The sequence below is a fragment of the Polyodon spathula genome, chromosome 6, assembly GCF_017654505.1.
Source record: "Polyodon spathula isolate WHYD16114869_AA chromosome 6, ASM1765450v1, whole genome shotgun sequence".
In the NCBI taxonomy this organism is placed as follows: Eukaryota; Metazoa; Chordata; class Actinopteri; order Acipenseriformes; family Polyodontidae; genus Polyodon; species Polyodon spathula.
This window is the reverse complement of record NC_054539.1, coordinates 6,632,417-6,648,500: the sequence shown is the minus strand read 5'-3', so window position 1 is coordinate 6,648,500 and position 16,084 is coordinate 6,632,417. Positions and strand designations below refer to the sequence as shown.

General features: G+C 37.6%; 1 protein-coding gene across 1 annotated transcript in view; it reads left to right on the top strand.

The window, feature by feature from the left end:
- Positions 1 to 16,084, top strand: part of fmn2b (formin 2b) — a 98,680-nt gene that overhangs the window by 31,589 nt on the left and 51,007 nt on the right. The window contains 2 exon segments of the mRNA XM_041251868.1: positions 4,692 to 4,748; positions 4,750 to 4,779. Of these exon segments, the coding sequence (XP_041107802.1) occupies positions 4,692 to 4,748; positions 4,750 to 4,779 (87 nt within the window).

Genomic DNA, 16,084 nt, shown 5'->3' with positions numbered 1-16,084 from the left:
GAAGTCCCATGAAGTTAATTGCTAAATCATGTAGTAGTAGCCGTATGCTTTGCTTTGTGCTATTTCCCCAATTATTGTCATAATTGCCTGTCAAAGTGAGGTTTGGGAATTGTAAAACTTCAAAACAAAGGAAATGTTAGGCCAATATAATGTAGCTCGTTTCGTTTTACATGGGCCAGGACATTCTTTTTGTGACTTGAAGGCAATGGGGTGAAATTCAGGAGTTTGTGTTTTTTAAACCTCTGCCAAATCTACATAACTTCATTTATATTTTAAAATGTGAAGATGTGCATTAGTAGTACTTAATATTGTGTTATTTAAAATAATAATAAATAATTTGTATTTAAAACTATGAAGGATCTTAATGCAGCCTATATTTAGCCACCTAATGTGTTCCCCTTGTCAGCATCACTGCATATACTGAAATAAGGACTGTGAATAAGTTTTAAAGGTTCTGATATTTTAATCCACTGCCTGTAATGTCATTAAGATATACCATATTGTCGTCGTCTGTGGCTCTCAAATCACTTCATAAAATGTTACTTAAAAACATCAAGTTAAGTGGTTTCAAATTTCCTGTGGGAAATTTTATTTTACTGTAATTCGTTTGTTTCTTAAATCATGATGGAGATGGGTCAACACAGTAACAGCTTTACCCAGACTGCTCATATCAGCAATTGAGTTGAATGAGGACAATGCAGTTTTATATTTAGCGTGCGTTTTAAAACATGCTATAATACATTTGTTGTTGTATGTTCTAAATGATTTGATTAATCACAAGTGATATTATGTTCGTGTGTGTGTGTGTGTGTGTGTGTGTGTGTGTGTGTGTATATATATATATATATATATATATATATATATATATATATATATATATATATATATATATATATATATATATACTGTATCTGTAGTCTAAACTTTATATACTCCTATGGAAATTTTATAATTTCTAGAAATGTCTCAAAAACAAGTAATTTTAGGAAAAATCTTTTGCAAAAGTTTTGCTTTTGTGAATGAAGGGTGTGTGTGTGGGGGGGGGGGGATATTAGAAGAAATAGACAAGTAGTCATACCCTGAAAATGAAATTAATAGCTAGTTGAGGCACCTTTAGCAATAATAACCTCTTTTAAATCATTAGGATATTTTTTGTCAATGAGTTTTTGGCATGATTCTTGATTTTAGACCTTTCTTCATGCAAAAATTTTCCAGTTCATTCAATCAAGGATTTCTCCTTGTAAACAGCCGCCTTCAACTTGTACCAAAGATTCTCAAACGGATTTACATTGGAACTTTGACCAGGCCATTCCAGAACCTTGAATTTATTTTTCTTTAACCTGAAGTGGATTTTGATGTTTGCTTTGGATCTTTGAGTTGGAACGTCCGCTTGCGCTTTAAACCAACTTTTTTTGTAGTGGAGGGTTTCAGATGATTGACCAATATCTGTTGGTATGCTAAATCCATTTTACCGTGTATTTGAACTAAATTTCCTGTGCCATTAGAGGAAAAACATCACCATAAAAGTATATACCACCTCCATGCTTAACAGTAGGTATGGTGTTCTTTTCTTTGTACACCTCACCACCAGGACACCTTTGACCAGAACTCATATTCATCATTCAAATGCTGTTTTGCAAAAAACTTTAAGCTATTGTCCTTGTGATGTTTTCCTAAGAGTGGCTTTTTCCTTGGCCTGCGACCATTGAGACCTTCACCATGCAATACTCGACCTGTGGTTGAAATGGAAACCCCAGTCCCACTTGCAGCCAATTCACTTTGAATATCTTTTGGCAGTCAATCTCAGATTGTTATTAACCTTCCTCACAATTCTTCTGCTTGTTCTTGGTGAAAGAACCTTCTTTATTCCAGACCAAGGGAGCATTTTGACAGTACCATGAGTCTTGTGCTTCTTGATAATAGAAACAATAGTTGAAATTGGGATACTTCTTGTATCCTTCTCCACTTTCTTGTAACTTTCTCCAACTTGGGGGACAAGTCACTTTCTGCGTAAAATTCTTCAAGTAGCTCTTTACTTTTTCCCATATTGACTTATTGGTAATGACAGCAATCATCCTATGCCTACCCTTTTATACTCTCTAAGAATGTTCACCTACAATCCAGCATTTTCTAGACTTTTCTAGAATTAGGTTCTGCATTATCATATTGAAATTTCTAGCACCTTGTTGACAATACTATCATAGCATTACATTTTTTGAGTTTTACAAAAGAAAATTGCTGAAATAAATAATTGTAGATATCTGTTTCTTGTTTTCTTCATCCACAAAAGCAAAACTTTTGCTACAAAGAATTTTGTTTTTGAGAAATTTCTAGAAATTATACATTTCCATTGCGGTATGTAAACTTTTGACTGCAAGTGTGTGTGATGGATAGATATACAGTGCACTTTTGTTTTATAAGAATCGGTGATATAAGAATCAACCACGTATAGCAATCAAAACCACTGGGACAAGATTCCTATACTAACCAATGTAAAGTAATCCCCTTATAACAATCATTTCATGGTAAACTGAGTACATGTAATATGGTACTTGTGGCCAGTGTGTGCAGCCAGTAAAGCTGTTTTTGGATTTGATCACGTGATTATAATAATGATTAGGCAGGAACGCATCGTGGGTAGTGCCACTGGATTGTGTATGTGTTTTCTTTTTGTGTTCTCTGTTTAGTGAAAATTTGTTTTTCATTAAGTTTTTGCATCGCAGCAGTAAATAAGCCACAGATGCTTAAGTGCAGTGGTGGTCAAGACAGTAAAGTGCTGTACTGTAATATCACTTTAATTCAAAGGCCATAACACCGCACGGCAGTTAAACTAGGCACCCTACTGAACTGAATGCTTCTCAAGCATACTGTAGTAAAATGTGATTCTGCAGCCTTGAGTAAACATAATCGTAATCCTGTAACAAGTTGCTTACACACGAGGACTTGTTTTGATGTGTTGTCCTCTGTGATTAAATACAGTATACAAATGTCAGTGGTGCTCAAACTGCTGATGCGCAGAAGCGCTTTTGCTAATTGTACTGTGATGTGGCAGAGGGCGTAAATGATGAGGCTGGAGTCTTGATTTACAGTTTAAAACCGGTGTTGGTTTTATTTTTCTTACATTGCTGTGGGGAAACAACCGCTAATAAAACAAAGTAAACTCATGACACCTAGTGGTCAAGCCATTACACTGCACTGAACAAAGCTTTTATTCTCAAACTAACATACTGATTGCACAGCACTTCACAACAGTAGTCATATCGGTCTGCTTTTAAGAATCAGCTGCTTATAAGAATTAAATCATCTGGGGCAGATGTGAATCTTAAACTGAGTGCACTGTAAAAATTGGTAAATTTTAGTTTAATTGAAACATCTGTAAATAGGTAAAAACATACATGTGAATGAATCATGTGTAGCAGTTCTGGTTTCTGATTAATAATGTCCCTGCCATGTATGATGAAGTAGAATATGTGGAAGTCGAAGCCACATTTTCCTAAGTTAGCTGGTACTTTGTGAACCTTTGGGCAATCGCTGTGCTGACGGGAACAGTATCTACAGAAGGTATGAACATGATGTCAGCACAAAACGAGCTGGGTTTATTCACCTTTTAAATCATGAAAAGAAAATTGACAGAACTGGGTCATGCAAGCCATCAGGAGATGCGTCAAATCAATTTCCATCAATGCATTCCATGTAAGTTTACTAACTAAAGCATCACCATTTTCTTTCAAATATTTGTGATTTAAGATTGTCAGCATTAGGCAGTGTTAGCTGATGGACAGGACTGTCGCCCAAATCACCAATACATACCTCTGCAATAAACAGTGGCTGTCCAGCAAAGCACAGTGCTCTGACAAACTCATTAACACCGCCATTCTGCACTCTTTTTATTAAAGTGCGTATAAAAGCTGCATACATAAATCTCATCTGTCATGTTTATTGTGACAAGTTACAATTTATTTATTTATTTTAAATTTCTAGTGGTGTATGGATATCCACCAGTGATTTTGCCCCTTTTTGAAAAGTGCCGACCCATGGTGATATGCTGTAATAGCAGCACCCCCATGTGGTCTGATTTTTGACCAATCTGGATAGAGTATTTAAAATATTACACCTACAAAAAACATTAGTTGTATAAAGTAACTTTCCAAGTAACTTTTGTTGCTGTAATTTTTAATAAGTGTTTGGGGTGGGGTATAAATTGAAATACAGATTTTCTTGTTTAGGTTTTTACACTATCAACATTTTTGCAAGTGCTTGTCTTAAGTTTCTAAATGTACTGTGCAATGCATTCACTACACATGCCTTTTCTTTATTTGTATTGCTTATTTGGAACATTATCTTTGTTTTGACAATTTTAAGTGATGGGATATGTGCACATACTAGTTGGGCAGCATCATGTTTAATCAGTTATTCATTTATACAATAAGACAAATGCAATGTAAATGGTATAATAACTCAAGATTCTGTTTTGTTTTGTGTTTGTTTTTTTATACATTTTAAATCCAAAGAATGCACCAATGTGGTCAACTTTATATTATAATTTTTTTATACATTTAAATCCAATCTTGACTGCATGGCAGAAATGCACCAATGTTTGGTTCAACTTTATATTTTGAAGAATTTGTTTTCGAATATTCCCTCCCCCCCTCCTTTTTTAGACTATCAATTCGATTTCGTTGTTTTTGTAGGTTGTCAAGTTGCTAAACAACAAAAGGTCACAGGCTGTGGGGATCCTGATGTCGAGCCCTTCACTTGGATATGAAGGATATCCCACATTGAGTACAGCCTGCTGCTTCGATCGCTATAGTTAGTAATTATATATATATATATATATATATATATATATATATATATATATATATATATATATATATATATATATATATATAAATAAAAAATAACAATACTTTTGAAAAATTTTGTACCTCTACATTAAATGGATATGGTAGGATGTTGAAAAGATAAAGTATATAGTCAAACATGTTCACCTTTCGGTTAGCCTGGAAATTAATTTTCAAAGACTTCTGCTGTTTGTTTTTAATATATGTTTTTACTTTTATATTGGCCTAATTATAAAATCCCCTTATCCAAGTCTCTGGTGGCTGAGGGATCTCTCAATGGTAAAGGGGATTAAATGCAGTAGAGCTGTCTAGCAAAGCTAACGTTTCGTAAATCAAGCAAGTTCCTTTGGGTATTTTGATTAACAATGTGTTGTGCTGTTTTTTTTTTCCTGTTTTTAAGACGTTCAGTTTTTTTTTTTTCTCATGTACAATAGGGGTAGGAAACCTTGGCTTTTCCAGTTAATTCCATTGCAAGACTTCAACTGGGTTTAATAAATAAGGAAATTGGTTGGAACAAAGACCTACAATGGAATGGTCAAAGACTCATGGTTGCCTACCCCTGATGTAGACCATAAACATGCATTTCTATTGTTTATTTCTGGCTGTCCTTAGGAAACAACCAAGCTGAGCTTGACATGTAACCATCACGGTTCAAGAAATTGAAAGGTCTATTCATCTGAGGCAACCTAATTTATCTGGCTTGCAGTGTGTGTTTATTTTGGCTTATCAATTTCCAAAGCACAAGTGTTCTAAAAACATTTTTTTTTTTTTTATTATGTGTTAGCTGGGACCTGTTTTTCATCTCATCTTTATTTTAATTGGAAGCAAACCAGTGTGTGTGTTGGGTCATCGGCAAGCTTTTAAGAGCGAAGGGAGATTGAAAAGCATGTTCAACATATTTTGTTAAATTTAAATTGTTTAATATGATGCCAGAAGTCTTTCTTGGAATACATATGTGAGCTTGTCTTCCACTTTCAATCACGAACACAGTTTACAGTGTGTTTATTGGTTGGTTCCTTTTGTGTGATTGCCATGTCTGCTAGTGTGCAACTGAGATTGAAGGAGCTTTCAAGAACTTTAAAATTGTTTTGACGCAAATTTGGTAACAAAATAGGAGAACGTTGAACAGGAAGTAAAACCTGAGGGGCAGTGGTAACACCTAGCTTGTCAAGTTGGTTCAACATAGTGACAATTACTACATGGTACACAGTTATGAAGCAAGTTCATGTCACCACACATTGTATCACAAGAGAAAAAGTAGCAGAGGCAGAAAGATAAAAACTATTTCCAGCAACAACCAATTCAAGACTTTTTTCATAACTAACCTATATCCTTCCATTTTAAACTTATCTCCATTATTTTGGAGTTAACCAGGATTCTGTTATTCCTACAAGTCATAGTTATCCACAATGACTGTGGCTTCTAATTCTAGAAATGTATTTTTAATGTTGCTTGCGTTTTTAAATATAGGTATTTAAGTTTATGAACATCAGTAACAATTTGACTGCACTGTGTAGTTTGTTATGTAACTCCCCTTGGTTCTAGATCGCCACCCCCCCTGCCCCGCCATCAGATTTACTCTGACTGTCTTCCCCAGTGCACTAGATCCCACCTGTACAGGCCACACCCTGTCAAAGGTTCCCAGTGTCCCTCTTGCCTACAGCAGTTTTTTAGCCATGAGTTAAAACTTCTAATCGTCGCTTGTCGTCTTGGCCCTGTCCGTGTCACCGGCAGTATTTCCAAGAAGACCGTAGAGGCTCTGCTTTTAATCCTTTGCCATAGCTGTATAAATGTATTGTGAAGAGCCTCCTGACTCTGTTTACCTATGTCATTTTTGTTCCTACATGAACTATGACAACTGGCTCCTCCCCGGCCCAGGGAACGAGCCGTGTTGTGATATCGTGTACCCGGGTACTGGGTTGGCAGTGCATCAGTCATGACCCAGGATCACAGCTGTACACCTAACTATCTATGGTCCTATTAATTGAGGCCCCTATTGATACCTTTTTGAATTTCCCCTGGGGAGGTGCTGTGCTTGCCATGTCCAGTAAGGTCATCTCTCTGAAGGCAGCAGACCTATTCTAAACTCTTGGCTCTGCAGCGGCTGTTTTGGTAGAGAGCGCACTTCTATTCCATCCAACTGTAACCCACCCTACGTAGAACTGACTGTTCACCCCCCCCACACACACTCCCGGATACCTCTCTAATAGACTGTTCTATAAAATATTCTGCTTATAGCATGCTGTGCAGTCCAGTCAGCCTTGCCTCAAGGCCAGCCACCCTGTCCTCAATATCAGAGACTACCTGGCATCATTCACAGATGTATTCCTCCTGGATCGGGTTATCCAGAGAAGTCCTTTTTTGTATAAATCCTTTTTATATAAATTTGTGTTTGTTGAATTAAGGCGGTTCTAACTGGGGGCGAGCGACTGAAGCGAATCTTGTATATATAAAGGCGAATATTTTTGCAGAAACTGTCACGCCACCTTGTCCTTATCCCTCCTGCTGTTCTTCCACCCAATCCCACACAGAAGAGGCGGACCATTCACAACACCACTCATGCAGCACATAGACTACAGATCAAGCAAAGCCAACACACACCAAAGAAAGGGCAAAGTTGCCACACACCCAGGAGAGAGAGAGGCCCCCCAGACGGGGAAAGGTAAAACACAGAATAGATAAAGTGGTACAACACAATACACCCCCGGTGCCCACAGAACCGTACAAAAACAACTGTTTACGCAATTTCCTTTTCTTTCACCCTCTCCCACAGTCCCATTAAAGCTGTTGCAGGTAGGGCTTATCCTGGAACTGGAGTTAGGGCAAGAATTGGGACTGACCCTGGTTCTGTGCTTGGAAATAGGGACGAAGCTGATTCTGGATATGGTTTTGCTAGTTGGTTGGGAACCGACTTTTGCTTCTGAGTGGTCTGTTTCACTGTAGTCACTCGTGACTGGCAGGAAAAATAGAACTCATTTGTATTCCTGTGTAGTCGCTCACAGTTGGTGTAGACTTTAGATTAGATTCCAGTCACTTCTAAATTTATTCGCTCATGTCCAGTTTAGATCTACCTTTATTTTTAATCAATTTTACTTTATCAGTTTAAAATGTGACAGTAATTTAATATTCCCCTATAGTATTAACTTATAACTTGTTTTAATATTTTGTGTTAGCTTGGAGCTACAGTTGGGACTACTGCTTTTTGTGTTTAACGTTTGCTGTTTTTGGCTTGTTTGTTTATTTGTTTTTACAGACAAAAGCTTTTATTTAACGAAGTGTTGCAAGTATAATGTATGCAGTAGATGGACTATGCACACAAGCCAATCGTTGGGTAAAAAAAAGTAGTAAATGAAAATAGACATTGCTTTTGGTAGTTGTAGCCCTGTTCCTCCTCCTCCCCCTCTCTCTTGCTAGTCGTGGTTATATTACTAAAGAAGTAATTCCCCTTCGTACTGGAATTTGTGTTGGTTATAAAAACAAAACCGAACGGATCCCTGAAGGAGGAAAGGATTAGCTGTCTGTACAGTTGCATGATTTGTTGTCCATGTGGTGATCTCTTTCTGAACACTAGCATTTTCTACATATGCAGAACAAAGCCACGCTACATCTGTGTTACCTGTGCTTTTTAAACAAATGTTTTAATAGTTCAGAGATTTTACCATAGATTGAAAACAGATTGAAGTGAGATGCCAGCCTGTCCTATTAAACAATAATCCTTTTAAACCTATATAAATCATGCTGGATGGTTGTCATGCAACTAGCTATGTTGTAATTCCTCTGTGCAAAGTTCTTTTAAACACATGTTCTGAAACTGTCATTGTTGACTAATATTTACTCACAATTTTGTATGTTTTATGAAATATTTCAATGGTTACTAGACTTCCTAAAACAGGAACACTTTCAACTGTAGTCACATAGCAAGGCGCCAGCAGTGGCGCCAAGAGGTACGTGGTATTTTGTAAGCTGGCAGATGGAGTTCAGTTAGGGGAAATCTGAAAACAATGATATGGTCCTTTCCCCTCAGTCAAATATTTAACAAACTCGGTTTGAGTTAATAATGAGAACCAAATGAACAAGGGGTCCGTCTCGCATCTGTGTATGTGGTAACAACACAGAGCAAGTTAACTGAAAATGTGTTAGCTTTCTATGATATCCAAGCACCATTTGTGAGGAGAGAGGGATTTTAAACATCCCCTCCCCCCTTTTATGGGGGGGCAGCAGCAAACGGATAGCTGTGTGTGGATAGAGATTGCGTGTGTGTGGAATATATATATGGTAAAGGTGAAATATTATGTTTGCCAGTCTTTTAATCCAGATCAGTTTTATTTGATCCAGCAAAAAAAAAAAAAAACCTGATTGTTAGATGGAAAATATTTATAATAATGTAGATTGATTTGGAAACCAAAACACAAACTTTATTTCAAATTGTTTGACTGTCTTTTTTGAAGCCTGTACTTTGAGCAAAGTTGTAAATTATGACTTTCAGCCACATGTGTGACAAATTCTTTACTGAAATACGTTTTATAAATATTAGGAACCAAATATATGTTAAAATGTAAAAGGCTTAAATAAATTTTGCAGTAGTTAGATTGATTTTTAAATAGATTTGAGGAATTACAGGTTATTACAGAGGCATATGTCAGCCAAAATTGTTCAAATTATGAAGCAACATATTATAGTATACCACTCCCCTCCAAAATATACTTCAGTAAATGAGTGTCCTAGTGTAAAATTCAAAATACCATATTTTTTGCCTTTTTAAAGAAACTCTCAAAGATGCAGCGAGACACCTTGATTGCTTTTGTGAAGCAGACTCGGACTATTGTACCTGGTGTTGCAATCAGGCTGCATAAACTCTTCTGAAATGGAATTGGATACACCAAACTGTCTGATCGATAAACCATGTTAGCATTCCTCTTTTCAGAGCCAAGGTTGAAAACGTAATCTAGTATTGAACCTAAACTTCCCCCAAGACCCTTAAACTTTTTAAACCTTCTGCGTTTGAGATGTAGCCTGCAACATTATACCTTTGAAAAAGGAATTCGGCTGAATGGCTAGAACCCCCCCCCCCCCCCCCCCAAAGGATCTAAAGCTATCTGTTTTGTATCCCAAGGCTCAGCAGGGAAAACTCAGTTGTTTTTTTTTTTTTGTTTTTGTTTTTTTAGAGCCTTTCTAGATTTAGGAGGGGGCAGTTGGTATTTTGATTTGCCTGGATGTATTTAGCTTTTTCTTGTATGCATCAGTGTCTCTTTCTACATGTACCAGATATTTAGTGTTCACTAGGATTCTTTTGTTCCCATAACTTTAAGATTACATGTTCTAATGTCTTTGACAAAGGCCTCCAACCACTACTCTATACCAGTTCCCATTTGGACACTGCTGCAGACATGTTGGCTTAGTCATGGCAGATCCATCACATCTCTTCCTGTACATTAGAAAGTTGTTGTCATCCTTTTAACTGTGCACCTGTGGGCTTCAGTTTGAACAACTGCACTCACACTTCACATAGGTATGTTCTGCATGGTTGCTGACCAAATCAATTTAAAGGGCATCATTAAATAATATACATAAGCAGCAGTAGTTTTCCGCTAATGGAATGGTGTTCAAAACTTTTTCTTCTTGCAACCTAGTAAACACTTCCAGGAGGGAAATGAAAGTGTTGTCCAACACTTTCGATTGGTTTATGTTATATGTCCTTCAAAAGGGGAGAAAAAAACGAAACAAAAAAACATCTTTAGCAAAACTGGTAGGAGGTGAAAGTCTGTGTTGCTGTTAATTGTGTTAGATATGTTTATGGGCAAATCGCCTAAAGAATAGTTAGACCTATATCGTAATTCCTTTGTACACTGCTGATAGCTGAATTAAATAATCTTTGCCTCCTGAGAGGGTTAGGGAAATCTTGACTTGCATTCTGAGAAACTCACTTAAAACCGACTGATAGTAAATGTTGATAAGCCTGAAGGATTTCCACAAATGTTCCTTTTTTTATCTTTAACATTTTCAATGTCCTCTGCGGAAAGTTGAAGTTTTACAGGTAAGCTGCGTGTATGACAAAATAAATATGCATTTTTTTAATAAACATTGTATAGTTAAAAATATATACACACACACACACACACACACAGTACTGTGCAAAAGTTTTAGTCAGGTGTGAAAAAATGCTGTAAAGTAAGAATGCTTTCAAAAATAGACATGTTAATAGTTTATATTTATCAATTAACAAAATGCAAAGTGAGTGAACAGAAGAAAAATCAACATCAAATCAATATTTGGTGTGATCACCCTTTGCCTTCAAAACAGCATCAGTTCTTCTAGGTACACTTACTAGGTACTCTAGGTAATGACTTTCGCAGTATGTTTGGGGTTGTTGTCATGCGGCAGAATAAATTTGGGGCCAATCCAGATGCCTCCCTGATGGTATTGCATGATGGATAAGTATCTGCCTGTACTTCTCATCATTGAGGAGACCATTAATTCTGACCAAATCCCCAACTCCATTTGCAGAAATGCAGCCCCAAACTTGCAAGGAACCTCCATCATGCTTCACTGTTGCCTGCAGACACTTATTTGTGTACAGTTCTCCAGCCCTTCGGCAAACAAACTACCTTCTGCTACAGCCAAATATTTCAAATTGACTCATCAGTCCAGAGCACCTGTTGCCATTTTTCTGCACCCCAGTTCCTGTGTTTTCGTGCATAGTTGAGTCGCTTGGCCTTGTTTCCACGTCGGAGGTATGGCTTTTTGGCCGCAAGTCTTCCATGAAGGACACTTCTGACCAGACTTCTCTGGACAGTAGATGGGTGTACCAGGGTCCCACTGTTTTCTGCCAATTCTGAGCTGATGGCATTGCTAGACATCTTCCGATTGCAAAGGGAAGTAAGCATGATGTGTCTTTCGTCTGCTGCAGTAAGTTTCCTTGGCCGACCACTGCATCTACGGTCCTCAGCGTTGCCCATTTCTTTGTGCTTCTTCAAAAGAGCTTGGACAGCACATCTGGAAACCCCTGTCTGCCTTGATATTTCTGCCTGGGAGAGACCTTGCTGATGCAGTATAACTACCTTGTGTCTTGTTGCTGTGCTCAGGTCTTGCCATGGTGTTTGACTTTTGACAGTAAACTGTCTTCAACCTCACCTTGTTAGCTGAGTTTGGCTGTTCCTCACCCAGTTTTATTCCTCCTATACATCTGTTTCTGTTTCAGTTAATGATTGTGTTTCAACCTACTTATTGAGTTGATGATCATTAGCACCTGTTTGGTATAATTGTTTAATCATACACCTGACTATATGCCTACAAAATCCCGGACTTTGTGCAACTGTACCTAGAAGAACTGATGCTGTTTTGAAGGCAAAAGGTGGTTACACCAAATATGGATTTGATTTAGATTTTTCTTCTGTTCACTCACTTTGCATTTTGTTAATCGATAAATATAATCTATTAACATGTCTATTTTTGAAAGCATTCTTACTTTACAGCATTTTTTCACACCTGCCTAAAACTTTTGCACAGTAGTGTGTGTGTGTATATGTATGTATGTATGTATGTATGTATGTATGTATGGGCATGGCTCTTTTAAATAAACTGTCTTATTATCTGTTTAAGTGTTTATTTTCAATGGATAAAGCCCAGGCTAACTGGCTTGCAGCTGACTTCCAGATCTTAGTTTGATAGCAAACCAATCATCTGAGGAATTTGTGTTCTAATTGTTGCAAGGGCATCTTCAGCTACACAAAGCTTTCCAATAGTCTTCCTAGTTGTTTTACAGAATTGGGGTAGATGTTGATGGGCAGAACTCACTGTTGATGTGTGTAGTTAGTCAATCAGAAAACTGCAAACATATCTCCACATGCTCCCTTGAGAGAGAAATATTAATATTATAATGTTCTCAAATCCCCATTTAAATAGGAATGTGCTTAGTTGAACGTATACATGTCTATACAAAATGCATTGTACATGGTTCTGACCCGTATACAAACAACAATTTCTCTCTTAGTTTTCATTGGAATTGCATTTAAAGCTGTAATTGGCAATTTCCACAGCAGTTCGAGCCAGCAAAGATGCCTGTCAGTCTAGCGAATTATTCAAATTGCTCTTGTAATTTGTTGATTTATAAAGCCAAATTTTGTAAATGTTTAAACCTGTTGATTTACCTTTTAGATGTAATACATTTTAAAGCTGGTTTACCTTGGTTTCAGTATTCCACACACTGATTGTAAGTCAGAAAAGAAACCTTGTTGACGGTCCATTTTATTTAGTTGGCTGCCTTCCACTCTTGCATATAGGTGTTCATCTGATCCTACTGTACAGTAATTGGTTAAAAAGCGACACAAGCAAGTTCTGCTATAGCTAAGGAAGCACAAGGCTAAATGTGGACAAGCATTATGTTAACCGTATATTTTCATGCTGCTGGGAATTTCCTCTGGGTAAATGTTAATTGCCCTTTGACATGTTATACATAATTGTCTGGCACATGACTACACACAATCAGGGATGATTAGTGTTCAGGGGGCTGCACTAATTTTCCATTACTAGCTGTGTGTGGGGGGGGGGGGGGGGGACACTTTCCATGGACTTGTAGCTTGAGTTTGAAAAGCTACCAGCTGCTTTATAAAGTTATAACAGTTGTCTGGATAAATGTGACTGAAGATGTTGCTGTTTTGAAGTAAACTCAAATGAGCCACAGCTTATTTGTTTTATATCGATTGTTGCTTTCCGCTCGGCTCTAGCTAGGATCAGCTTTGATCTTCCTGATAGCCAGTACTCGTTTGGTTGAGCTCTGTGTAATACTGTACCTGAAGTTATGTGCTACCTCGCCACCTAACACATGGTGTCAAACTCAATTTTACAGAGGGCCATATTTTAATTTAACGTTTGATTCGTGGGCCACAGAATGCACACCTTTTACATATACACATACATTTTAATAGGTGATATAGAAAACACATGTTTATATTCAGTTTTTAATACATACACATGTATGTTATGTATGACATTAATTTAAAACACATGTTATCTATCTTACCTAGTTGCTGACCTGTGTATTCTCATTTACTGAAGAATTCTGCACACTTTTTCGTGAGACAAGCTTGTCAATATCGGGATTCATGTTTTGTGCTGAATGATCTTTAGAACGGAGTGTAGATGCTTGTCATTCAAGAGAGATATCTGAGCGGATTTATTAATCTTCATCAGTGAAAATAGCTTTTCACAGAAGTACATACTGCCAGACATTGACATGACGCGTACAGCCTGAATGCGGAGCCGTGGGAATGTGGCTGGAAGGAACGGGTAAAACTGCTCAGCCAAGACAGAATCAAACTTAGCCTACATTGTGCTATTGCACTGCCATTCAATAAATTCCATCTGGATGTCTTCTGGTGCAGTTTCCACATCTACTCCAAATGAGTTTGAAAAAAGCTGGAACTGCTATTTGCGAAAATCTGAAAAACGGTGCTCAAATTCTACATGCAACACGTTTAGTTTTGCAGCAAACGCGCTACCAGGAAAAGTAAAGTCCGCCATAGAATTGCATCCAGCTTGGCACGTTAGGAAATGGGAAAGGTTTCCTTGCTGCGTGTGTTTTTCCCAAACATGTAACTTTAGCTGAAGCGACTTAACATATTTAAAATGTTGAGCTGTTCGGTTATATCGCAGAGAAATCCCAAATCACACAACCACTTCGCATCTGAAAGCTGTCTAATTTCTTTGCCTTTGTTGTGCATTAAAATTTCTATTTCTTGATGCAATTCAAAGAACTGTGTAAGTAGTGCACCACGGCTAAGCCAGCGAGCTTTGGTGTGGTACGGCAAGTCAGGCAACTTTTGTAATTGCCGGTGATTCAAACCTTTCGCCCTGATGAAATTTATTGTTTTCACAACCGTGACCATTATGAGATCCATTTTCAGCACCTTCCCACACAGACTTGCTGGGGTAGATTACAGTGGTACGTTGTAAGTGTCATTGGGCAATTCACCTCCTGTAGTTTTAAAACTCCTGTAGGATAAAAATAAATAACGCAGCGGTATCAGTAAAATCAGCTTGCTTTTTTAATGAGCTCTCTTGAAGATCAGTAACCAGGTCATCCACTCTTTCAGCCACGGTATTTCTTGAAGACTGACTGGGGAAAACACACGCTTTTTCTCAGGACAGATTATTTCTGTGACTTAAAGCATGCAAGTCTTTTATAAAAGCACCCTCCAGAAAAGTGATTTGACAACTTTGCGATTAGCTCTGACTCAAGGTAATTTGCCTTTACTGCCGCATCACTTTCATTTTTTGCCTTTTTAAACACCACCTGCTATAAATCAAGGGTTCTTTTTATCTCAGCCAGCTTTTCTTGCCTTTGCTTTCCTTCAAAGTTGCCATATTTTTCTTTGTTTTTTTTCATAGTGGCACCTTAAATTGAATTACTTAATCACTGCAATACTTCCCATACATACCAAGCAAATGTGGTTTTCTTGCTGCTCTACAAAAAAAATATTCAAACTCCCACCTTTTCCTGAAACAATCTGCCTAACTTTTTGATCTATTTTTTTCTTGGACATTATCATTTTTGATGGCCAGTAGACTACAGTGTCTAACGGAAAAAGAATCTTAAGCGCAAGATGATTGGCTGTATCTCTGTCTTCTGTTTCTTTTTCTCTGAGCTTCCCACTACTTTTCTGATGGCTAATGGGATTTGGAGTTCTTTTGTGTAATAACCCAGTAGACTCAAACTGGGCCGGGCCAAATTACACTGGAATGAATGAACTTTGGGGGGTGGGGGTGGGGGATAAAGTACCTTCAAGGGCTGTGAGTTTGACACCCCTGACCTAACAGAAGGAAACAAACTTACAGTTTCTAGCTTGAAGATGTAATTAATAACTTAACGATTGACGATGCTTGTTTGACATAACGGTAGATTTGCTATGTTCTAAAGCTGAGGGAACACAAATACAACTTGTGGCTTTGAACTTATTACAAAAGTCTGGGATTCAGGCCACTGTGTGACACGCCAGGGGAGATTTTGGGTTTAATGCGTCAAAGTTTGCCTCAAACTAGGTTGCCCGGTCTCCTAGAACCAGCTTTCAAGTCACTGTTGTCAACATTTGATATACAGTACAGGGATGTCACAAAGGCTCCATATTGCATGTGTGGCTTGAGGTGAATCCAAAAGGTGTGTATGTTAGTTAAAAATACAGTCTTGTTACACGTACAAAGTTTTATTCAAGAATTTGATAGTTACTTAATAAACAAATCCTTTT